The sequence below is a fragment of the Dromiciops gliroides genome, chromosome 4, assembly GCF_019393635.1.
Source record: "Dromiciops gliroides isolate mDroGli1 chromosome 4, mDroGli1.pri, whole genome shotgun sequence".
NCBI lineage: Eukaryota > Metazoa > Chordata > Mammalia > Microbiotheria > Microbiotheriidae > Dromiciops > Dromiciops gliroides.
Genome location: NC_057864.1, coordinates 167361081 through 167386780, shown reverse-complemented (window position 1 = coordinate 167386780; position 25700 = coordinate 167361081). Strand labels below are relative to the sequence as shown.

Sequence of the window (25700 nt, the reverse complement as noted above, 5' to 3'; positions counted from 1 at the left end):
TGGCTGACAGCTAGCTAGGTAGATCAGTTGACAGAGTACTATATTTGAATTCTAAAAGACAGGATTTTGAAGCCTACTTCAGATTTTATTTTCAAGTGATTTCCCCAATAAGATTGTGAACTCCTTAAAAGCAGGGACTGTCTTTTTTTTTGGGGGGGAGGGGTGTGTCTTTTACCACTCTTTGTAACACCAGTGCTTGGCACAGTTGGTACATAGTAAGCACTTAACAAATAAATGTTTATTGACTTATTGAGGCTGTGTGTGTGGACGAGTCACTTTGCCTCTTTGAGCATTCCCTTTCTCATCTGTGAAACGGGGAAAACACCTACCTCACAGGACTGCTGTGCATAGATCGAATGGCCCGGAGTCAGGAAGACCTACATTCAAACACCAAAGACAGTTACTGTCTGTGTGACCCTGGGCAAGTCAGTTAATGTCTGCCTCAGTTTCCTCATTTGTAAAAAGCGGATCATAATAACACCTACCTTCCAGGATTGTTGGGAGGATCAAATGAGACAATATTTGCAAAGCTCTTAGCCCAGTGCCTGGCACATAGTAAGCACTATATAAATGTTGGCTATTATTATAAAATGGCTAATACCTTGTAAACCTAAAAACTCTACATCATCACCATCATTTCTTCCAAAGATCGCTTTTCCTTGGCTTAGCATAGAGAGTAAGGCAAACACCCTGGGAATGAATGGTTACAGTCACATGCCCAGCAGTCCAGGAGGGAAATGGATTTCCTCAAGTGATTGCCGAAAGACGAATAAAAGGGGGAAGAGATCCTCAACACAGAAATCGAGCCATTAAAAAAAAAAAAAAGTGCCGAGGAGCAGCCGCAGGGGAGGTCTATGAAGGACGGACCGGAAGTGGGGTTGACAGCGCTCTGGCTGCCGGAAGGGTGTGCAGGACGGACCGGGACCGGAAGAAGCGGGCGAGCAGCGCGGCATCATGGCGGGCCCGGTCAGCCTCCGGGAGCTGCTGCTCGGGGCAGCGGCGGGGGCCGGCGCTGCGAGCCCCGCCGGGTCGCCGGCGGAGGGCGGCGGCGGCGGCGGCGGCAGCAGCAGCGGAGGAGCGGGCGGGGCGGAGCCGCCGTGGCGGGAGGATGAGATCTGCGTGGTGGGAATCTTTGGCAAGACGGCGCTGCGCCTCAGCTCCGAGAAGTTCTCGCTGGTGAACACCGTGTGCGACCGGCAGGTCTTCCCCCTGTTTCGCTGCCAGGACCCGGCGGAACCAGGGCCAGGGTCGGGCGCCGAGGCCGGAGCCGTGGGGGAGGCGGGCGGAGCCGGGGACGCCGGGGCCGGCGGTGGGGAGTCGGCGCGGGCGAGCGTGACAGCCCCAGAAGCGACCAAGGAGGACCCGACCTCCCATGACTACAGCCTCCTCCAGGCCTACTACAACCAAGAAAGCAAAGTCCTGTACCTGCTGCTCACGTCCATCTGTGACAACTCGCAGCTGCTCCGAGCTTGCCGAGCCCTGCAAAATGGGGAGGTCGGAGGGGGCCTCTCCTCTCTTCCTCACGCCGAAGCCCATGAATTCTGGAAGCACCAAGAGAAGCTGCAGTGCCTCAGCCTCCTCTACCTCTTCTCTGTCTGTCACATCCTTCTCTTGGTCCACCCTACCTGCTCCTTTGATATCACTTACGACCGGGTCTTCCGGGCTCTGGATGGGCTGAGGCAGAAGGTGCTGCCCCTCCTCAAGACTGCCATCAAGGATTGCCCAGTAGGCAAAGACTGGAAGCTAAATTGCCGGCCTTGCCCCCCCAGACTCCTCTTTCTCTTTCAACTCAATGGGGCTCTCAAGGTGGACCCTCCTCGGAACCAAGACCCAGCCCATCCGGATAAGCCCAAGAAGCACTCACCCAAAAGGAGGCTCCAGCATGCCTTAGAGGACCAGATCTACCGCATCTTTCGAAAGAGTCGGGTCCTGACCAATCAGAGTATCAACTGCCTCTTCACTGTTCCTGCTAACCAGGCTTTTGTGTACATTGTCCCTGGAGGGCAAGAGGAAGATCCAGTAGGCATGTTGCTGGACCAGCTTCGGAGCCACTGCACTGTGAAAGACTCTGAGTCTCTGTTGGTCCCTACACCCCTTTCTGGACCTAGGCGATACCAGGTGATGAGACAGCACAGTCGGCAACAGCTTTCCTTCCATATAGAGAACAGCAGTAGCTCCAGCTCTTCTTCAGGCCAGCTTGTGGACTTCACCCTCCGAGAGTTTCTGTGGCAGCATGTTGAGCTGGTACTAAGCAAGAAAGGTTTTGATGACAGTGTGGGCAGGAACCCACAGCCTTCTCACTTTGAACTCCCTACCTATCAGAAGTGGATTGCAGCTGCTTCAAAATTATATGAAGTAGCTATTGATGGGAAAGAAGAAGACCCTGCTTCTCCCACAGGAGAAATAACCTCCAAGATTTTAAGCAGTGTCAAAGTTCTGGAGGGGTTTTTGGATATTGACACAAAGTTCTCAGAAAACCGTTGTCAGAAAGCATTGCCCATGGCTCACAGTGCCTACCAATCCAATCTGCCCCATAATTACACAATGACTGTCCATAAGAATCAGCTTGCCCAGGCTCTTCGGGTATATAGCCAACATGCCCGGGGTCCTGCCTTTCACAAATATGCCATGCAGTTGCATGAGGACTGCTACAAATTTTGGAGCAATGGTCACCAACTTTGTGAGGAGAGGAGCTTAACAGATCAACACTGTGTACATAAATTTCACTCACTACCTAAATCAGGTAGCTGAAATTTTCTTAATTGTATTGGTCATTTTGTTTCATCTGAGTTTTTGTTTTGAATTCATATGAGAATCCTACATAGTTAGAAAAAGGCAGGTTTGTTTCCAAACAAAACCTAGTTTGTCCACCAATAGTTTTCACCAATATTAAAATATGAGAAACTCATTTTATGAATATCAGTGGATTGGCAAATTATAACCAGGAAATGGAATTTAAAATTTTAAACTAAATATTATCCGTAACTATGTAAAGGACATATTGAACTTTAACTTGATTTGATTATAGGTAGGTGTAATCGTTCAAGACATATTTAGTGAGCACATACTTCTAACAAGGCACTATCCTAGATACTGTTTGGTCATTGTGATGTTGGTAAGCAACAGGGGAGATTTACAAAAATTCTTAAATCTTTAAAGTTAAAAAATAGTTTTGTTTTTTACTATATTTTTCCGTTTCTTTTGCCATATAGAAGTCTAAGAGACTTCTGTCTCAGAGAATTTTTCAGATAAATTCTGGGTTTGGAAATAGTAGAATGTAGATTAAGGTTACCTTTCTCTTGGTATTTGTGAAGTAAATCATGCCCATTTCTCTATTATAGGAGAAAAGCCAGAAGCTGATAGAAATCCTCCTGTCTTATATCATAACAGCAGAGCTCGATCCACTGGGGCCTGTAACTGCGGAAGGAAGCAAGCACCTCGAGATGACCCTTTTGATATCAAAGCAGCAAATTATGACTTTTATCAGGTAGTTACTTAATATTCATTTTCATTTGTTTTCTGAATACCAGGTAATTGAAGTCATTGTTTGCTTTATTTAAAAGAATTAACATTGAAACTACAATATAGCCTATTAACTATATTTAAATTAAATTATGTCAGCATATAAAGTATCTTTGGTTACTTTTTTGTAGAGGTTGTGAAGAGTCCTAAGGAATGGAACATTGCATACAATGCTGGCTTTTTTTCCCTAAGTATTGATTGGTTTTGATAACATTTTTTCCTTCCCTTTTTTTCTTTTTTCCAAAAAAAAAAAAAAGGCATCTTGTGAGGGATGGCTCTCTGATATGGGAAGGGATATAAAGGAAATTCAGGTGATATTAAAAGATAACAATAAAAATTTGATTTTAAAAAAGTATTGTGGGAGGACAGGAGTCATACAGGATGGGTAGGCATGGATGGGTTGCAGTCTGCATGTTTCTAGGGAATATCCAAATTGATTTGATCATAGGTCATTTGAGTGTGAACCATCATACCAATTTTTCAGTTACTCCCTCTAAGAATTCATCTCTTTGTCTACCCATTTTCATTCACTTTCCTTTATATTGTCTTAGTGAACCATATTTTCCACAGAAAATACCTACTGTAGGAGAGAGATGTGATAACCATGTTGGTATAGTTATGTATTGTAGGCATTAAAATTAGCCTCAGGGGGCAGCTAGGTGGCGCAGTGGATAGAACACCGGCCCTGGAGTCAGGAGTACCTGAGTTCAAATCTGGCCTCAGACACTTAACACTTACTAGCTGTGTGACCCTGGGGAAGTCACTTAACCCCAATTGCCTCACACACACAAAAAAAGAAAAGAAAAATAGCCTCAGGCTCCCCAAGCAGAGCTTCTCCTCCCCCTCTGCTTCAGTTGGTGGGGGGGGAGCCCCTGAACCAGGCTAAGCTGTGTGGACGAAAACCTCCAGGCAAGGCACTGCTCAGCCTTGACCTTGTGCGCTCAGTGGAGAGACCACGAAAAACAGGAGAGACACTAGGGTTTGCTTTGCCCAGCCCCCAGCTTGGCCAGCCCTGGGGGCTGTGAGCCCGGGTTTCACCTGAGAAAGTTAATAAAAATGGATGCTAGAGACACTGAGTGGGGTGGACTGATGGAGCAAGTAGAGAAGACACAGCAGGGTCAACAAAGTGAGGGAGGCTTGGAGTTAGAAGAGAGGAGGGGAACAGTGAAAGCGGAGGGGAGCTGGAGTAAAGGAGAAAAAGAGTAAAAGTTGGAGAGGACTGGAGGCCACAGGTCCAAGCAACATACCCTCAGGCAAGAGGCTGCAATGGCCCATCTTATATTAAAAGCAGACAGGTTGTATAATTCGCATTTCTTTACCCTTTTACATTGGTATATATAGAGAATTTTTTTTTGTGGGGCAATGAGGGTTAAGTGACTTGGCCAGGGTCACACAGCTAGTAAGTGTTAAGTGTCTGAGGCCGGATTTGAACTCAGGTCCTCCTGACTCCAGGGCCGGTGCTCTATCCACTGTGCCACCTAGCTGCCCCTACATTGATTTTTATAAATAAACTCTGCTTTGATTAATTAAGAGGCTTCTTAATCTTTTGCTTATCAATTTGGGAAGAGCAAGTGTGGGGGAATTTTATAAACGGCTCATATTAAATTAATAGCAGTCAGATAGCCAACCAGTCAAAAGTCAACAGATTAGGGCCCAGGCAAGAAAGTTAGATAAAATATTTTTATAGTATGCTTACAGTAAAAAGGGCTCATTATGATCTGACACTGGTTTTCATGCATGTTAAGTTACAGTGGTTGGTTATTAGGCTTAAATGATGGATTTTGATACTGTTTTTAAGCCCGTTGCTTGAAATAAAAGATTGATTGTATTATATTTTTCATAGCTTCTAGAAGAAAAATGTTGTGGAAAACTGGATCATATCAATTTCCCGATATTTGAGCCAAGTACCCCTGATCCTGCTCCTGCCAAAAACGAATCATCACCTGCCCCTCCAGATACAGATGCTGAGAAACTTAAAGAAAAAGAACCTCAAACCCAAGGAGACAGCACAAGTCTGAGTTTAGCATTGAGCCTTGGTCAGTCCACTGACAGCTTAGGCACATATCCAGCTGATCCACAAGCAGGAGGGGACAACCCTGAAGCTCATGGACAAGGGGAAGTTAAAACTGAGAAACGTCCAAATTTGGTTGATCGTCAGGCATCCACTGTTGAGTACCTCCCAGGCATGCTACATTCAAATTGCCCTAAAGGTCTTTTACCCAAATTTTCCAGCTGGTCTTTGGTCAAACTTGGCCCTGCTAAGTCTTATAACTTTCATACTGGCCTAGACCAGCAGGGTTTCATTCCAGGAACAAATTATCTTATGCCTTGGGACATTGTCATTCGGACAAGATCTGAAGATGAGGGAGACTTAGACACAAACTCTTGGCCGGCTCCAAATAAGGCTGTTCCTGGAAAGAGAAGTTCAGTTGTCATGGGACGAGGAAGACGGCGAGATGACATAGCTCGAGCTTTTGTGGGATTTGAATATGAAGACTCTCGTGGTCGGAGGTTCATGTGTTCTGGCCCTGACAAAGTGATGAAAGTAATGGGAAGCGGGCCAAAGGAATCCGCAATCAAAGCCCTTAATAGTGATATGCCCTTATATATTCTGTCATCATCTCAGGGTCGAGGACTAAAACCACACTATGCTCAACTTATGAGGCTTTTTATTGTGGTTCCTGATGCTCCTTTACAGATAATACTAACGCCTCAGGTAAGGGAGGAAAAAAAAGAATGCTGATGTGCCTTTTGACCACACCAACAAACATTTTGTTTTAAAATTGTAACATAACAGGAATTCATTGAGCAACGAGTTACTGAATGCTTTTATATGCATTCTACAGTGTCAGGCAAAACTTAAATTTTTTGAGACAACATTGATTTCTGAAAAGGAGAAGTAAAGTGTATTGGTTTTCCCAACCAATTGTAGTAAAACTGAATTAGTAAAACCAATTCATGCTGTTAAAATATGACAATTTAATTCAGGGATTGAGATTTAAATTTGAAATCTCTAGGGAAAGACTGTACTTATTGCTATTTGAAATTTATTATAGACTAGATAGGCCAGATGGACTATTATAAAGCAGATAGGTCGGATATGTATATTTTTAGAGATACAAATGTATCTGCTTAGGCATATGTAATTCAAACCTAATGAATAACTCTTTAGGATGTTGTGCCACTAATGTATATTGTTAAATGATCTTTTTGAGAAATATAAGGTATTTTTTCTTTTACATTTTTTCCAGGTTCAACCAGGTCCACCACCTTGTCCAGTATTCTACCCTGAGAAGCAGGAAATCACCCTTCCACCTGATGGACTCTGGGTACTACGGTTCCCTTACGCTTATGTGACTGATCGTGGACCTTGTTTTCCTCCCAAGGAAAATGTGCAGTTAATGAGCTACAAGGTCATCCGAGGGGTTCTTAAAGCAGTTACTCAGTAGTGTATTCCAAACAGATCAATCTTATTCTTGAACTGCTTTTTCAGCTCAACATGGCTTTTAATTATAAGTGTTAACATCTGGACAGTAATTGTTCCATTATTTGGGAATATTGTTGCTATTTATTGGGAATACGATTCACCTTCCTAATAAAAATTGGATGTTCTCAAAAGGAACAAGAAACATACAGTTATTACTGTTGATCCCTCTTATTTCCTTCCTTGTGTTTCAGTGTTCTACATTAAAACGTTATCTTCTGTACTTGAATTTGCATCCCCACAATGTTGAAAGATGAAAGATAATCCTGGTATTTGGATCAAATAGATGTTCGGATTGGGATTTTCGTTAAGAGGTAGTTATTAAAAGTTTCATCAAAATAGATAAATATTTGATAAGATTAATCTGGTAAGAGTGAAAGGTAGTTTGGCTTCTTAAATACTCATTTATCAAATATTGTATCTGTTAAGGCTTTTTTTGTGTTTGTTCTTTTTAGACTTATATTATTGGGCCAAAGATGGACCAATTTTTAAAATAAGCATCAAAACTTATTGAAATAATCATATTAGTCCAAAATATTAACATAAAACTGTGTTTTTAGACATATGTGCCATGAAACAATTTATTGAGACATAGAATCTTCTTAACTCTTGATGGTAGACATGAATAAAGATAGTGGTGCTGATATGTCAGGCTTATTTGATAACCTTTTCAGCATAAATGAGCAACCCTAGATACCAGCAAAATTAAATATATTTTCCTTTTAAAAAATGTTTTATTGATGCTTTTTACTTAAAAAAAAACCCACTGTAATTTCCCAATATTTCCCTTACCCTAAAAATAGAAGCTTCCTGTATAACAAATAAGAACTGTCAGAAAAAGCTAATTAACACATTGACTATATCTGAAAATGAATACCTTATTCTGCACCTATTGCCCACTACTTCTTTGCCCAGGCAAGAAGAAACATACTTTCCATAAAGTCCTCTGAAGTCATGTTTGGACACTGCACTGATTGCAGAGTTCTGAGGTATTTTAATATTTTTTGTTGCATTGTTGTGATGGTTGTGTAAATTGTTCTCTTGGGTATGCTCTATATCAGTTTGTATATATCTTTACAATTTTGTGAGATTTTGTCATTTCTTAATGGTATAGCAACATTCCATTGGGGCCAGCTAGGTGGCGCAATGGGTAGAGTTCTAGAGTCAGGAGTCACCTGAGTCAGGAAGACTCATCTTTCTGGGTTCAAATCTGGCCTCAGACACTTACTAACTGGGGGACCTTGGGCAAGTCCTGTTTGCCTCAGTTTCCTCATCAGTAAAATGAGCTGCAGAAGAAAATGGCAAAGCACTTCAGTATCTTTGCTAAGAGAAACCCAAATGAGGTCATGAAGAGTCAGGACAACAATGAATATTCCATTAGCTCATAACCTTTGCTGTCTAATTGATGGATTCATGATTTCCTTCAAGCTCTTTGATATTAGGAAAAGTGATTTTATGTATACACACACACACACACACACACACACACACACACACACACACCCCAAACCAACATGGAACTTTTCCCTCTGTCATTCACCTCCGTGGGGTATATATACTTAGTAGTGGTATTACTGTGTTAAATAGTGTATAGTTTAGTGCAGTGGTGTTTAGCTGAAGTAGAAAGTGGGGCCACCAAACTGTACATAAGGATTCCTGGTAGCTATGTATTGACTTAGAAAACCACATAATAATATTTTATGTTTTATTTATTTTGTTAAATATTTCCCAATTGCATTTTAATCTGGTTCAGGTCACCCTTGGGGGGGTGAGGGGAAGGGTGTTGTGGATCACCAGTGAGGATGAGAGTATTTGACAGCCTCTGGTTAAGTGAATTTTTTCCATATAATTCCAAACTGTTTACCAGAACTTTGGGCCCAGTTCCCAGCTCTACTATCACTACATGCCTTCCCACAGGGCCTGAAGCATTATCGTTTTTTCTTTTGTCATCTGCCAAACTAATGGGTATAATAAATAAGATGAGACCTCAGAGTTGTCTTCATGAAAGGCTTCGGGTTTTTTTGTTTTTGTTTTTTTTTAGTGAGGCAATTGGGGTTAAGTGACTTGCCCAGTATTAAGGGTCTGAGGCCTGATCTGAACTCAGGTACTCCTGAATCCAGGGCCAGTGCTCTATCCGCTGCGCCATCTAGCTGCCCCCATATTTTTTGTAATGGAAATCATTCATTTAATCCTCTAATCATTTCTATCCTGGGTTTAGTTACATATATTTCCTATCCAAGATTGTCCTGGATACCTCTTTCCATTTGCAAATAATCTTTTAAATGATATGTAGTTTTTTTATATTTAGGTCATTTATCCAGTTGGAACTTTGTGATAGATGTTGATTTAGCCCTAATTTTTGCCAAGCTTCTTTCCATTTTCGAAAAGCAGGTTTAGAGGGGCAGCTAGGTGGCGCAGTGGATAAAGCACCGGCCCTGGATTCAGGAGGACCTGAGTTCAAATCCAGCCTCAGACACTTGACACTTACTAGCTGTGTGACCCTGGGCAAGTCACTTAACCCTCATTGCCCCATGAAAAAAAAAAAAGAAAAAGAAAAGCAGGTTTACTTGAATAGGGAGAAGCAGTTATTAGTGCTTCATTTTAAACTACAAAAGAAAAATATTTAATCAGGCAACTTTATTCACATCCAGTAAGTTTGTTAGGTGTATTTTTTTGCCTATATTACTGTGGCTTCGTTAAGTAAATGGGAATGGTGAGGATTATTCTTTCTGTTCTTCCTCTCCATAGAGTCCTACCTTAATCTATTGTTTTTCATATTAGTTTTCTAAAGTCTTGGCAGCTTGTATACTTATTTCTGGGGGTGTTGGGGGTGGGGAGTTTGTACTGTAAATCATCCTGCATTTCTTAGGCTCTAGATTTTGTTGTGGGACAGCTACAAATTATGTTTTTCTTTTTGAAATTTATTCTTTATGCCAGCAGCTGCATAAAGTGAAAGTGAAAGTTCTTTGGGAGCATGTGTCTCTTGAGAAAATAATATTAGTGTTAATCTTAGTGTCCTTTTCATTTTTGATATTACTCTTTTATTTAGTGGAACTTAATCCTGTTTAAAGTTAATAAATAACTTTTCTGCTTTTTTCTCTGATAATAATGGGAATTTATCTTGGGATTTTAAAAAACCAGATTATTCGGCTAGCAGTATTTATTATAAATTTAAACAATGAGTAGCATATTAATTTTTTAAAATCCTTAAACGACTTGACAGGTTGCTTTATCAAGTTTTTTTGTGTGTGCACTGAGCCCACAAAAATGATACTTTTTGCAATTTTCTCTCTTATCTGACAGCAAAAAAAAAAAGGAAAGAAAAAAAACCTAATTATTTTTATGAAATTCATGACTTGGCCCAGTCTTATCTTTCTAGTCTTCTTATACTTTACTCCCCTTCACACATTTATGATCCAGCTATGGGGCCTACTTGCGAGACAATTCATCTTCTGTCTCTTCAACTTTTCAATGGCTCTCCCCCATTTTTGGAATACACTCCCTCTTCACCTCTGCTGCCTCTTTTAAGAGTCAGCTCAAATCCCACTTTCTACAGATGTTTCTTGTTATCTCCCTAGCTCCTAGTGCCTCTAACATTACTTTCTGTCTGTTTTTTGTATGTTTCATGTACCTAGTTATTTTCATGGTTTTTGCTCATTAGAATGTGAGGTCTGTGAGAACAGGGACTATTTTTACCTTTGTATCTTCTGTGCTTAGCATAGTGCCCGATACATAGTTGGTGCTTAATAAATGCATGTTGATTAACTGAAAGATACATTCTGTTGCTGCAGCACATAAGAACATTCTTTATTCTCTTACCTCCAGAGAGAATAATAAATGAAGTCTATTTACAAAAAGATGTGTTCTTTAAAGTTGAATATAAATTGTTTTTTTGAAAATTGAATTAATTTATTATGTACTTTATAGTAGGTGTTTCCTGAGACTCAAGTAAAAAGGAGCTAAGACAAAAGCCCTCAGTAAAATGAAATCTTTTTTTTTGGGGGGGGGGAGGTTAGAGAAAAGTGTTAAGCTTAAGAATTGACCATGATTCCTTTATCTAATTGTTTTGTGTCTAAGAGACTTCTAGAGATGTGAGAGATTTCTTGTTTATAACAAACTCAAAAAAGGGTAGAGATGTGGATCACACACTTAGAGCTAAAGGGAATGACTATTTAGACAAACTGCTTCATTTTATAGATGAGGAAGCTCAGGCCTAAACAGGTGGTAAGTAGTAGAGCAGGGATCCAAACCTAGGTCTTCTCAGTTCAAAGCTAGTATTCTTGGGGCAGCTAGATGGCGGCAGTGGATAGAGCACCGGCCCTGGAGTCAGGAGTACCTGAGTTCAAATCCAGCCTCAGATACTTAACACTTACTAGCTGTGTGACCCTGGGCAAGTCACTTAACCCCAACTGCCTCATTTAAAAAATTAAAAAAACCCCAAAACAAACAAATAAAAAAACAAAGCTAGTATTCTTTCTATCCCACTGTTGTTCCTACTTCTGCCACTTCTTACTCTATCTTTAAGGAAAAGAATAAACCATGAATTTGGCTGTCTTTCCCCCCCCCCATTATCAACCTATAACATCTTTTGGTGTTCTTTAAGCTTATTATGGGACAGCTAGGTATCAAAATGCTTAGAGTGCAGGGCCTGGAGTTAGGAAGATTCATCTTCATTAGTTCAAATCTGGCCTCAGACACTAGCTGGGTGACCCTGGGCAAGTCACTTAACCCTGTTTGCCTTGGTTTCTTCATGTGTAAAATGAGCTGGAAGAGGAAATAGCAAACCACTTCAATATCTTTACCAAGAAAACCAAAATGGGGTCAAGGAGAATCAGAAATGACTGAAAAACAACAACAAAAAGCTTCATTATATATAAAATTTACTTATTTCCAGTTCTGGTATTCTGAGATTTGATGATGAAACCTATAGGTGAACCCTAACCATACTTTTAAATAAAATTTTCTTTTAAAAATATTTTATAGGGAGCAGCTAGGTGGTGCAGTGGATAAAACACCAGGCCTGGATTCAGGAGGACTTGAGTTCAAATCTGCTCTCAGACACTTGATACTTACTAGCTGTGTGACCCTGAGCAAGTCATTTAACTATCATTGCCCTGGGGGGAAAAAAGTATCTTACTCTAGTGCTTTATTGTAGCATAGAGGTTCCCTTTACTACATAGGTTCTAACAAGTTTGAAAGGCTTTGAGTATGTGTCAAGTGCCAGATGAGGATTAACCTAGCTAAATTCAGAGATTTCATCACCAGAAAGTTGGTTTGAAATGGGCCACTAAAAAAAAAAAAACCTTACTAAAGTGCAGAAACTGTAGTCTGTTTATGGAAGGAAGTACCTGTGCTAACAAAATAATAGATAATAAAGTTAGACTGTTTATATCTTACTGCAAAGTTTATAGAATGAAGCATTCTAATTTTAGAACTCATACTTGCCCTTACAAACCATTAACCATTATAATTTCCCTTTAGGCCATCTCCAGTGTTTTTATGTCTTTTTTATGCTTTGGCAATCAGAATTATACTGAATATTCCAGGACTGGCCTCCTAGGGGAAAGAGAACTGGACTTGAGAGTGAGAACCCTGGGTTTAAGTCCTGATTCTACTACTTGCTAGCAGTGAGCAAATCACTGAGTCTTCCTGGACCTTAGCTTCCTTCTCTGTAAAATGAGAGAGTTGGATAAGATCACCTCCAAGACCCCTTTCACCACTAAATCAATGAGTTTATGAGTAGGACATGGCTAAGGTAATGTGTTCTTTTTTATTTGCCCTTCCAGTCAAGTTTTGTTTGCTGCTTTTGTCCATTGGTCATTGAGTGATGTTTCCAGGAAATAGTATAAAATAACTTCTAAATTCTGTTCTTGATCTTATTCAGTAACACTGAAAGGACCAGAATTTAAGAATGTTTTGTAAAACTGAGCTGTGTCTACTCTTGTGGTACCTTTTTTTTTTTTATCTATAAGGCAAAGAAAATAGAGATAGTAGGATGAAAATTTTGATTTCAAAGTAAAATCATATTTGTGTCAGTTCCTATACCTTCTAGTGTTAGGTATATGTTTTCTCCCTAAATGCCTTAATTTCCTTAAGCTTGAAACAATTGTCTTTCTGCAAATTTACACATATGCAACATTTTCTTTTTTTCTTTTCATTTTTGGAGGCAATAGGGATTAAGTGAGTTGTCCAGGGTCAAACAGCTAGTAAGTGTCTGAGGCTGGATTTGAACTCAGGTTCTCCTGACTTCCCAGGCCTGTGCTCTATCGCACTGCCCACGTAGCTGCCCAATTCATAACATTTTCTAAAATCTAAATTTTGCCCTTGGTTTTCCTCTTATCCACATTCTCCTCAGCAACTTGTAGATTACTCATCTGCAGCTTCTTGGAGAAACCACATACTTTTTCAGCTAAGATGCTTTATATACTTCAGTTCTTCAGTGATCATGCTGCTTTTTATTTCATCTACTTGCTAGATACTTTGGTGAGACTAACCTTGTTTATAGTTCACAGGATGTATCTTCCATTTGGGAATTAAATATTGACTGTTCCTAAGCGTGCCAACATCAGATTTGGAGCCACTACAAAATTCTGAGGTAGACCCTATCTGACTATAGTGATCAAAATGTTGGATTGGTCAATTAAAACTACAACAACCTATGCACTCATTTCTATGTAGAAAACTAGAAATTTTGAAGATGGAAAAACCTTAGAAAATGCCTAGCTGGGAGATGTGTTGGCACTGACCTGTAATCTCTGCTACCAGGGAGGCAGAGGCTAATGGAGTGGTTGAGCCCGGGAGTTCTGAAGTAATGGGGGACCGAAGATGATTGGTTGTGCTCACTGTCTGGACCCGGTATTGTGAGCCCCTGAGAATGGAAGCCCCCAGGCTTCCTAAGGAGTTGTGAACTGGCATAGGGTAGAGATAATCAGGGTAAAGCTTCTGTTATCAGTAGTGGGATCAGGCCTGTGTGGCCACTACATTTTCTAGCCTGGAGGAAAGGGCTACCTAGTCTAAAAAAATGCCTAGTCCTCAAAAATTGAAATCCTTAATTATCTAGATGAGGAAAAGGGGCCAGAAGTGTACGGTGATTTGCTCAATGTCATACAGTACATTATTTTCAAAGTTGGTATTGGAACCCATGTCCTAAATTTCAGGCCACTGCTTTTGCCTAAAGATTTGTCTGTTCCAAATGGCAGTGTATGAGTGGAAGACTCCGTATGTCTAACCTATTAAAGCCCAAGATTAAGAACTCATTGAATCTCTACAATTGCCTTTTGACCCTTTGTGTACCTTTTGTACAGGGATTATTTATTATTCCTAGCTACTGTGTCTGTACCTATATTCTTTCCTTCCTTTGATGTGTGTAAAAAACTTCATTACTGGCTTAGAGTTGCTGTAAATGGTTCCTCAAATTCTGAACTGCTTCACTTGTTTAACTTATCTGATTTCAGATGGGTGATCATTCCATCTTAAAAGATTTCATTTCCTCTGTCAAAATAGCCTAGTGTGTGTGGTTTTTTAATTACCAATTAGTTATTTGTGTAAAGTTTCTGCTTTTTGGATGCCTGACCTTTTGAATGCCTGTGGTGTGCTTTTCCTGCGCTTCCACTGTTTTTTTTTTTAAGTTTTAGAAATTTATTTGGTTATTTGGTAGAGGAGAAAGCTGGAATCTCCCTATCTAATCACTTTGAGATTCACATTATACCGGGTTCAGAAAATCATATGAACTGCTGGTAGCAGTCCAGTCAACTTAGTTCACTCAACTTGTAGAGAGGGCAGCTTCCCAGGCTATATCAATAAGCATAAACACTCAAATTATGGTGGATTGAAATGTAAAACATAAACATTCATATCCGAGGAACCCAAAACACAAGCTTTGGGTGGACCCCAAGGCCTGAGTGGGATCCAAGCATTCCCTGCAGTTTCCTGTTGTTTTTTTAAACAATCTTTTCTGGTTTTTTTTTAATGTTTTGGCCTACTTCCATGTTCTGAAATTTATGTATATTGATGATTGGACTGGATAATTTAAAATTCACATTCACTCTAATAACTAGGTTGTCTGGCAACCTGGTGTGAATGTAACTAGCTTTTAGGTAAGTCTCTTCATCTTTGTGGGCTTCAGTTTATTCATGTGTAATAGAATCTTCTTAAGATCCTTTCTAGCTCTAACGGTCCAAGTTTCTATGATTCTGTAAATAATCCTTCTGCTTTTGTAAACAGAGAATGGGAAGTATACCCTGGGATCTGTCTTAATATCGCCGATGGTATTTATAGCATGGGAGGCACTTAATGATGATTATTTAAATGATATTTATAATTATCTTAGTCTGCCTTCTAATAATGCTTTCCAATCTGGGAAGTGACAAATTTCCAAACCTTTGCCCCAGGCTGGGGGTTTGCTCACGTCTTCCAAGAGACTTCACTCCTGCAGGTGACAGACCCTCTTGGGAAGCTTCCCTTGAGTAACCCATGTGCGCTTGCGCGTTGGGACCCCTTTGTTACCCCCCCCTCCCCGCCGCTGGGCCTGGCCGCGCTTGCGCAGTGGGTCCTGCGCCGACAAGTGTATTAGAGCCCGGGCTCCGGCTGGGGGCGAGCAGACCTCGAGCAGCCGACGGAGCTGCCGGGTCTCTTGTTGGTGCTGCTGCCTTCGCCGCCTAGCTCGCAGGGCCGCGGGGTAGGGGCGAGGGCCATACTGGGAGGGGACGGCCCTCTCCACCCAAGCGTCTGCGATGTCGTCCTCGGCGGCGATTTACCTGTTGTCCACCCTGGGGGGCTATGTGGTGACCTCGTTCCTGCTGCTCAAGTACCCGACCCTGCTGCACCAGAGGAAGAAGCAGCGATTCCTCAGTAAACACATCTCACACCGTGGAGGTGAGCGCGGCGGCGGTGACGGCGTGGGGGGTGGGGGAGCGGGGAGTGACGGACCCCTCCCGGAGAGAGGTGCTGGAGCCTGGGAGGGGTGGGGGGAGGCGGGGGCGTAGAGGTAGGGTCTCGAGGGAGCTGCTGCGGCTTTGTAACGAAGGGCTGGGGTCTCCAGAGGGAAGCAAGTGCTAATGCACGGGGTCGCCTTAAGGGTTCCCCCGGGGACGCAGGGGCGCTGTAACGATGGTCCCGCGTGGAGGACACTGGGGTGCTGTATCGGGGTACCAGATTGGGGGGCCACGGGGTCACAGTAACGCAGTTCCTGCTTGGGGGCACACCGGGATGCTGCGTGGAAAAGTGGGGTCGCCGAAACCATGCTCCAACGTGAGACGGACACTGGGGCTGTAACGTTGGTTTTTGGTCCTTAGTAGGGGATGCAGGGACGCCGTAATGGGGGTCTCGTAAGAATTGTCTCTGGTGGGGGATGCCGGGGCGCCATAATGATGACTCTAGTCGGGGATGCAGAAAACCCGTAACGGGGTTCGAGGGTGGAAAATATTAGGGCGCTATATCGAGGGTCTCAGGGGACGGCAGGGGCGTTCTATACGTCATATCTGGGGTCCCTTTAAAGTAGGGGTCCGAAGCTTGGGGTCGTACGCTTGTAAGGTACGCTTGAGGAATTGGGGATATTGCTGCAAGGAAGTGCTGGAAATGATTATCAAGGGGTATGACTGGGAAGGAGGGGATATCTTGGGGTCACTAGTAGGCGAAGGGGGCAAGAAACGCCTGACGAATCTTCAAACGGCCTCTGCCTCTTCTGGTTTGCGGGGTCCTCCAGGCTTCTTTGGATGATCTCGCCGGTGGAAGGAATCCAGCGCCGAAGGCTTGGAGCAGTGAGCCCAGCCTAAGCGCCTACCTGTAACCATGGTTTCCTGCAATAGCTACTCAGACCACCAACTTGGAGTGGGAAATTAGGGCTCAGCTGGAATGACTTTCTCAAGGTCACTGCAAGCTGCAGCTTTGCAGCGCTAGGGAAAGAACCCTTGGTCTTCTGGTTCCCTCGCACCTGTTCAATACAGCCCTAACACGAACCCCGCAGGAGGAGTAAGGGGATAGCTAAAATACCCGGATTCAGATCTCACCTCTTGACACTGCCTCTGTGTCTTTGGCCAAGGCATTTAAGCTCTCTGGTCCCCAGTTTCCTCAATTGTAAAGTAAAGGGTTGGACTAGACAGCTTCTGAGGTCTCTCTAAGATCTTATTATATGAAAAGATTATTTTGCTAATAGAAGCAGGCCTGGGTACTCCAACTCTAAAATTTTCTAATTAGCTTTTTCAGAAGCCTTTGCCTCTGTATTTCGAAACAACGTATACTGAATTCAGCAAACATTTAAAAAATGCCTGTTCTGTTACAAGGCACTTTGCTAGGCAATAAAGATACAAAGATAAAAAATAAAAGTCTCTGCGGAGCTGTTGGAGATGCTACAACAAATATAACCGTAGCACCCCCCAACACCCAGCCCTTTAAGTCAGGAAATTGTTTTATTTAGAGATTAAGTTTAAGGCATGATGCCTGCCTCCTAGAACTTTACCATTAAAACTCGAATTTTTAAATCTACTAGCCCCCTTTACAACCAAAAGACTAGGGCAAACCTAAACTTTAAAATGTGATGGAAATCTCTCGTTTCTCTGTCAGTCAACAAAACATTTAAAAAATGCTTATTATATGCCAGGTACTGGGTTAAACAATGAGGATACAAAGCAGAGAAATAGTCTTATCTAAAGATGGATTTAGCCTTTATTCTAGTTGATACCTGTTGAGGTAGGGGGTAAAGTTTCTCACTATTCACCAGTTGTTAACTACACCCAGATCTGGCTTGATTTATTTCTTTTTTTAGTAGATGTGGTTTATATACCTGATGACTAAACTGCTGGGTGTTAAATACTATTGTCTCCACTAAATACCAAACTTTAGGATTGTGTCTTTTGCTCTATAATCAGTTTTCACTGGTGATCATCCAGTTAGGGATAAGGAAGATCTGAAGAAAAGAATTAAAATGATTAACTCATGTGTCACTGATACATAAAAAGAAAGGGTTAAACCTAAAATTCTATCAAAGACATTTTAATCAAATGAAGTCATATGTGTACATACATGCTAAACTGAGGCAATGGGGTGGCGCCTGGAGTAAGGAAGGCCTGAATTCAAATTTGACCTCAGGCCACTTAGTAGCTATATGACATTGGGCAAATCACTTAACCAATGCCTGCCTCAGTTTCCTCAACTGTATAATTGGGATAACACTATCTACTTCCCAGGGTTGTTGTGAGGCTCAAATGAGATTATTTGTAAAGTGCTTAGCACTGTTTCTGGCACATAGTTGGCACTATATGAATGCTTGTTCCTGTTGTTTATATATGTCCTATGTATGTAAGACATTCAGGGCTGACTAATGGAGTAGGAAAAAAAATCCCTAAAATTAGAGACGGTAGATCTGTTGTTGGTATTCTGGCGTTGCACACTTACTGGCTCTGTGACTTGGGTTAGTCCCTTAAATTCTCTGAGGCTCTGTTTCCTAATCTATAAAATGGGAATAATAAGAGGTATACTGTCTACTAGATTGTAATGAGAATAAAATGAGATAATGTTCAGAATACTTGGTAAACTGTAAAGGGCTCTACAAATGTCAGCTACTCTTGTGTGCCCTTAAATTTTTATACTTAGCAAAGTCAATCTTAAGCTTTTTGAAATTCTGGAACTAAGATAATCATTAAGTTGTAGAGTTGGAAGGTATGTTGGAGATCTAGTGACCTCACCCAGTGGATCCTAATCTCTTGAATATAGAAAAATCTCTTTTGATACCAAATTTTGAAAACCTCCTACTTGATAACAGTTCTGCAATTAATATGACATTGATTGAGAAGGTACATAATGAGAATGATGGGTTGTGTGCATATGATTTTGGGCCACTGGTATCACTCTTCCCCCTCATTTCACAGATGAGAAAGCTCAAACATGAGAGAAGGTTGAGTAACTGGCCAAACTAGTTAGTTAGTCACACAGCTAGTTAGTTAATCAAAGAACTGGGACGAGAAAACAAGTTTCCTGCTTTTTAGTTTGCTATTCATCCCATGACCCCAGGCTGCTAGTAAATTATTTCTGAAAAAACTTTGTTTTCCCATAAGCATGAAAGCTTTTCCCATTGGTTTCAAAATATATAATTTGAAAAGTAATGTGGTATAGTGGAAAGAGACCTGGATTTGAATACCTGCTTTACTACTGACTACTTATAATGCTTTTTATCTTCATAATTCACAGTGTTGATTGGATTAAATTAGACGCTATGTAGAGCATGTATGTCTGTGAAGTCCCACATAAATCTCAGTATATACGTACTCATTTATTTGTTTTTGTTTGTTTGTTTTTAAAAGTGAGGCAATTGGGGTTAAGTGACTCGCCCAGGGTCACACAGCTAGTAAGTGTTAAGTGTCTGAGGCCGGATTTGAACTCAGGTACTCTTGACTCCAAGGCAGGTGCTCTATCCACTGCGCCACCTAGCTGCCCCACACTCATTTATTTGTAATAGGTATAGGCATATTTATTTAATTTAGAAATATTCAAAGAAGAGTAACTGAAATCTCTATTTCATGTGATTTCTGCTGACCTAGAGAATAGATTTATAGCCCTGTGCAGTGATATTGAAGGTATTATAAGATGCCATATGAATTCCTCCTAAACGATACTGAGAAGCCCCAAATTATACAGTGAATATGGTCTGAAAAACACTATGTAATTTAAAACTCCTGAATGCATTGAGCATTCAGGATAGAAACTCACAACCAGGATTTAATAACAGTGGGTTTTTTTTTTTTTTTTTAGTGAGGCAATTGGGGTTAAGTGACTTGCCCAGGGTCACACAGCTAGTAAGTGTTAAGTGTCTGAGGCCGGATTTGAACTCAGGTACTCCTGACTCCAGGGCCGGTGCTCTATCCACTGTGCAACCTAGCTGCCCCACAGTGTTTTATTTTTAAAAGGAGATCTAAAAGCAAAATGCTGCAGTGGATAGAAATAGCTCTACTGAGAACTTTGATCACAAATTAGAAATCACCAGGTGAGAGATTTAGAAGAGTGCCAAAGACAGACTTGATTTACTTTGCAGGAATAGGCTGTACCTCTCTTGTCCTGTGAAAATCCTGTCCTTTGATTCATTGCTGTGTTACAGATGCCTCCTATACTGTGTAAAAGTGAAGTTGTATACCACAAGAAGTTGAAATATTGATCATGCTATGTAAAATGTATAACTTGAATCTCTGTAAGAGTGGGCTGGAGTCTATCTGCTTTAACTTTATTTTGGGGTTAAGAATGGAATCATGTTATGCTTCCAACCTTTTCAAATGTTTTTTTCTTAAATTTTACCAAAAGAAGCCTGTAAATATTTTAAGGATGGGGGCAGCTAGATGGCGCAGTGGATAGAGCACTGGCCCTGGATTCAGAAGTACCTGAGTTCAAATCCAGCCTCAGACACTTAACACTTACTAGCTGTATGACCCTGGGCAAGTCACTTAACCCCAATTGCCCCGCAAAAAAAAAAAAAAATTTTAAGGATGTTTCCAAAAATGAAGCTTCATTTCAGAGAAGAGGGAGGCTTTAGACTAAACAGCAAAAGATGTGTGCATTGTTGACTTTGATCTTCTTATGATGTCTTTGGAAAAGATTCAAGAAAAAACTCACATTCTTGTGTTTGTTTTTTCAGACGATTCTGTTTTAATGCCTATGTACAAGGGATGCCTATGTATAAGGAAACAGTTTTACACTAATGATCTGAGACCATTCTATATTTTTCTGGAAAAAAATTAAATCAATGACTACATATTAGGAACTTAATATGTGGGGGCAGCTAAGTGGTGAAGTTGGATAGAGCTCTGGCCCTGGAATCAGGAGGACTTGAATTCAAATTTGGCTTCAGACCACTTACTAGCTGTGTGACCTTGGGCAAGCCACTTAACCCTGATTGCCTTTCCCTGCCCCCCAAAACCCCGAAACACAACAAAACTTACTCTGTGCCAGGCATTGAGCTAGGCATTAAAGATATGCAGAAAAGAATGAAAGTGACCTTGTCCTAGAAGAGGTAACATTCTGTTGTGTAGGGGAACCACAAGTACTGAGACAAGTATAAAATATATACAGAGTAAATACAAATTAGTGGGGGGTGGAGCTGTGATGGACTAGCAGCCCCTTGGGGAGGAGTTGGGGGTAAGTCAGGACAGGTCTGAAATAGGAGGTGAAAATAAGAGGTGATACTGGAGCTGAGCTTTGGAAGAAGCTAAGGTTTATGAGAGGGAGAGACAGGGAAAGAACATTTTTTAAGCATTAGGAGACGAGGTTTCACATAGAATGCCACCTATGAGGAACAGCAAATAGGTAGATTTGACTGGATGGAGCACCATGGCTTGAGGAGAATAATTAGCCTGGAACAGTTGTAAGCCAGGTTATAAATCTTTAGATGCCAAACAAAAGAATTTGTATTTGATCCTAGAAGTGAGGGGGAGCAACTAAAGCTTTTGAAGCCAGATTAGAGGCATGGCTAGACCTGGACTTTAGAAATATCAACTTGGCCGCTAAGTGGAGGAGGGATTGAAGAAGAGGAAGACTGATTAGGAGACCCTAGGTAAGAGATTAATGAGGGCTGTTCTGAACTAAGTTGGTGGTCATGAAGGGGAGAGATGATATTAATCATCAGCATCATTATTTATATAGTACAGCACTGTAAGTAAGGTTTGCTTGGTGCTTTATAAATATCATCTCATTTGAATCTCACAACTGTCCTTAATGGTGGGTTATATTTCTATCCACATTTTACTAGATGAGGAAATTGAATCATGGAGGTAGACTCTATAAGACTTGGAAGACTTTAGTCTGACTCCAAGACTCTCAACCTGAAAATTAATGAAACAATATAACAGAATTCAAGTCTTTAATCAGGGCAGAGAAGCCATAACTTGGGGTATCACAAAGCAGATTGATAGAAATACCCAAAGATGGGGACTGAAGACAGGGTTTGTTTGAGGTTACAGAACTGAGAGAGCTATGAGACTGCCCTTGGGAAGAGTAAATTTCTCACTTTCATTAGGTGAGTTGTTTTACATAACAAGCAAAAAAGTACATAAAACTTGGGAATTTCTGGAGGAGAGAGGTTCTGCAAAAAATCAGAACCTAGAATTGACAAAATCTGGTCAGCCCCAGGCAATTCATTGGCCTGGGAATGGAGAATAGATGAAAATCTGTTCTTAGTAAATGGTGTTTGTCAACTGCAAACCTGGATTACTGAAAGTTTGTTGTGCTTTCCAGAAAAATAGGAAAGTTAGAAAAAGGGGTGGGTTTTGGAAGAATGATAAAGAATTCTATAATGGAAAGGAGGATTCTTTTGTATTTGACCGACCTTGTATGCTATTAGTAATTTTATTTCTAGATAGATGAGATACTACTATCACAAAAAGAGAGGCAGTAGGGAGTGGTGGATAGAAAAGCTAATTTTAGAGTCAAGATGACCTGGATCCAGGTCCCATCGTGGACACCTACTGGGCAAATTTGTAGGTCTAAGGTGTCTTAACATACTGCCCACATACCATGAATGATTAATTCTCCTTATTCTCACAGTTATTTATATTTGTAGATATCATTTTTTCATTTAATAAAGTATTTTATTTTTTCCCTGTTACATGTAAAGATAGTTCTCAACTTTTGTTTATACAAGCTCTCCAATTTCAGATTTTTCTCCCTCCCTCCCCTCCCCCCCCTCCCCTAGACAGCAGGTAATCTGATATAGGTTATATACATATACATAATAACATTAAACATATTTCTGCATTAGTCATGTTATAAGAGAAAAATCAGAGCAATGAGGAAAAACCTCAAAATAGAAAAACAACAGCACCAAAAACAAAAGAAATAATATGGTTCAATCAGCATCTATACTCCACAGTTCTTTTTTTATTTTTTCCTGGATTTGGAGATCTGTAGAGATCATTTTAAAAGGATACTTAAAAGCAAAATGCTATAATGAAATTAATAGCTCTATTAAGACTGTCCATCACAAATTAGAGATTGCCAGGTGAGAGACAGAAGATAATGCCAAAGACAACACTCCTGAGTGAGGCCCAAAACAGATTAAAATGTAATCCAGAGGGGGCAGCTAGATGGCGCAGTGGTTAAAGCACCGGCCCTGAATTCAGGAGTACCTGAGTTCAAATCCGGCCTCAGACACTTGACACTTACTAGCTGTGTGACCCTGGGCAAGTCACTTAACCCCCATTGCCTGCAAAAAAACCAAACAAACAAAATGTAATCCAGAAATAGTTGACAAATAAAAAGACGTTACATAGATAATGTAAATATACGGTTTTCTAAGTCATTGTGCTCCTTATGTACAAACATGTTCATATATTTGAAGTTCTCCATATTTCAAAATGATAGTGACATGCTGTGTTCGCATGACTATAAGTTATAACTTATAAATTAACATTTTTTCTGAATATTCAGTAGTTTCATAATAAACTTGTAAGAGTCAATACCTCCATTCTACTCCTGTGAGAGATACAAGGCAACAGGATATATGGTGCCTGCCCTCAAATGGAAATCAAAATCGAGTTTGGAGATTCTCAATATATACAAGAGACTAAGAGTCTTTTATAAGTCTGCTACTCATCCACAAATAAATACAGTCAGCATAAGAGGTCAGATGTGTAGAGTCCTTTAAGATTTACAGAGCACTTTTCCTTACAACTTGGTGAGAAAGTACTATTATTTTTTTGTTTTGTTTTTTGTTGTTGTTGTTGTTGTTGTTTTTTTTAAGTGAGGCAATTGGGGTTAAGTGACTTGCCCAGGGTCACACAGCTAGTGAGTGTTAAGTGTCTGAGGCGGGATTTGAACCCAGGTACTCCTGACTCCAGGGCCAGTGCTCTATCCACTGCGCCACCTAGCTGCCCCCCAAGAAAGTACTATTATTAATCCCTTTTACCAGTTGAGGAAAATGAGTTCCAGATTGCTAAGGGGCTTCCCTATGGTCATCTAGGAGTAAGTAGCAGAGGCAAGAAGCAAACCCTGGTCTCTTGGCTTCCAAGTCCAGGGCACTTTGGATGATACTTTTGTGTAGAAATACATAAGCATTGATAGTCATGTGAATGAGGGAGCAGAATTGGGGCTCTTCAGGGAAGACTTTCTCAAGGAGTCATTTTTACCTTGTTAAAAAGGTGAAGGATAGGGGCAGCTAGGTGGAGCAGTGGATAGAGCACTGGCCCTGGAGTCAGGAGTACCTGGGTTCAAATCCGGCCTCAGACACTTGACACTTACTAGCTGTGTGACCCTGGGCAAGTCACTTAACCCTCATTGCCCTGCAAAAAACAAAAACAAAAACAAACTATTGGGACAGCTAGGTAGCACAGTGGATAGAGTACCAGCCCTGGAGTCAGGAGCACCTGAGTTCAAATCCGGCCTCAGACACTTGACACTTACTAGCTGTGTGACCCTGGGCAAGTCACATTAAGTGATTTGGGGTTAACCCAATTGCCTCACTAAAAAACAAACAAACAAACAAACAAACAAAAAAGGTAAAGGGTAGGGAGGAGGGCATGTACAAAAGTATGGAGGCAGGAATGTATAAATCAGGTGAGGAACAGGAGGGCAATTTACATGGCTGCAATGGACATCCCATAATAGGAGTTACTTCTCCATTGTTTCCAACTGTAATTGCCATTTTCAGAATGGGTGCTGTTTGTGACTTCCAAGGGGGGGAAATTATTTATGGCAAGTTTGCTTCTGGGAATTGTAGATGATAATTTAGAATGAAGGAAATCCCAAGATATTTCATGAAAGAAAAAAGACAAATCATTCCTTGAAGAATGGCAGACCTTTTAATTAGTGTCCAAGTTATGATCCAGACGCCCAGTGTGTAACTGTAAGAAGTAATTTGCAGACATTAACATTGTTTTTCAAGCTTTAAAATGATCTCTGCAAATGTAAATAAGTGTGTGAGAATAAGGGAAACTAATTATATCTGACATTGACCATGTTTTTCAGGTACCTCATGGAGGCTAACTATGAAATTTCCATTAAACTTACTAATAGGATGGACTATCTTAATAGCATTTGTGTACCTTATGTATTGAATGAGTCAGCTAAAAGATACATGAGAATATAGGTAGAAATTGGTATGTAAATTTTCTAGTTAAAAATTATTCATCTGTTTCAGAACACCTTATCCTTTCCCACCCCTTATTCCACTCCTCAGCAAATCTGATCTGCTTCTATTTTGCTCTACATACTGAGGGCTACAGGTTCTTGTCCCAAGGGCATTTATACTAAATGTAGGAAGATTTGCATGGCATTGTGCCCAACCTCATTTTACTGTTAAGGAGACTGGCTCTTCCAGAGCAGAGCCTCAGCTTCTTTTTGTTTTGTCATCTTAGAGAATTACCTGGAGCATTGGGAAACTGAGTGGCTGGTTCCTGTCAAAGTTCTTCCTGATGCCAGGGCAAGCTCTCCCTCCTCTGCCCCACCCTGCTTCATAAAAAGGGTGAATAACCCTCATGATGCATGAGTGAGGGTAAAAAGAAAAATAAAAGGGTAATTTAATTGGAACAGAGGGCACAAAGCCATAATACTTTGTGTTTTATACCCGCAGAGCAGGAGCAGCTAGGTGGTGTAGTGGATAGAGCACTAGCTCTGAAGTTGGGAGGATCTGAGTCCAAATCTCACTTTAGATGCTTGCTAGCTGTGTGACCCTGGGCAAGTCACTTAACCCCAGTTTCCTCAAACATCCAGGGCCATCTCC

At 41.0% G+C, this 25700-nt stretch overlaps 2 protein-coding genes across 3 annotated transcripts in view; both read left to right on the top strand.

Annotated features, from left to right (window-relative positions):
* Nucleotides 1–954: 954 nt before the first annotated feature.
* Nucleotides 955–7155, top strand: SMG8 (SMG8 nonsense mediated mRNA decay factor). The gene is made up of 4 exons (XM_043963293.1): nt 955–2743; nt 3342–3487; nt 5366–6238; nt 6774–7155. Exons 1-4 carry the CDS (start codon nt 955–957, stop codon nt 6969–6971), a joined length of 3006 nt encoding a protein of 1001 aa, XP_043819228.1. The 3' UTR covers nt 6972–7155.
* Nucleotides 7156–15574: 8419 nt separating this feature from the next.
* Nucleotides 15575–25700, top strand: part of GDPD1 (glycerophosphodiester phosphodiesterase domain containing 1) — a 67331-nt gene continuing 57205 nt past the window's right edge. The window contains exon 1 of one of the 2 annotated variants that reach the window (XM_043964005.1): nt 15575–15880. In XM_043964005.1, coding sequence (XP_043819940.1) covers nt 15739–15880 — 142 coding nt within the window. In that variant the 5' untranslated portion in view covers nt 15575–15738. The remainder of the gene's footprint in view (nt 15881–25700) is intronic. The other variant, XM_043964004.1, reaches the window with a different exon arrangement.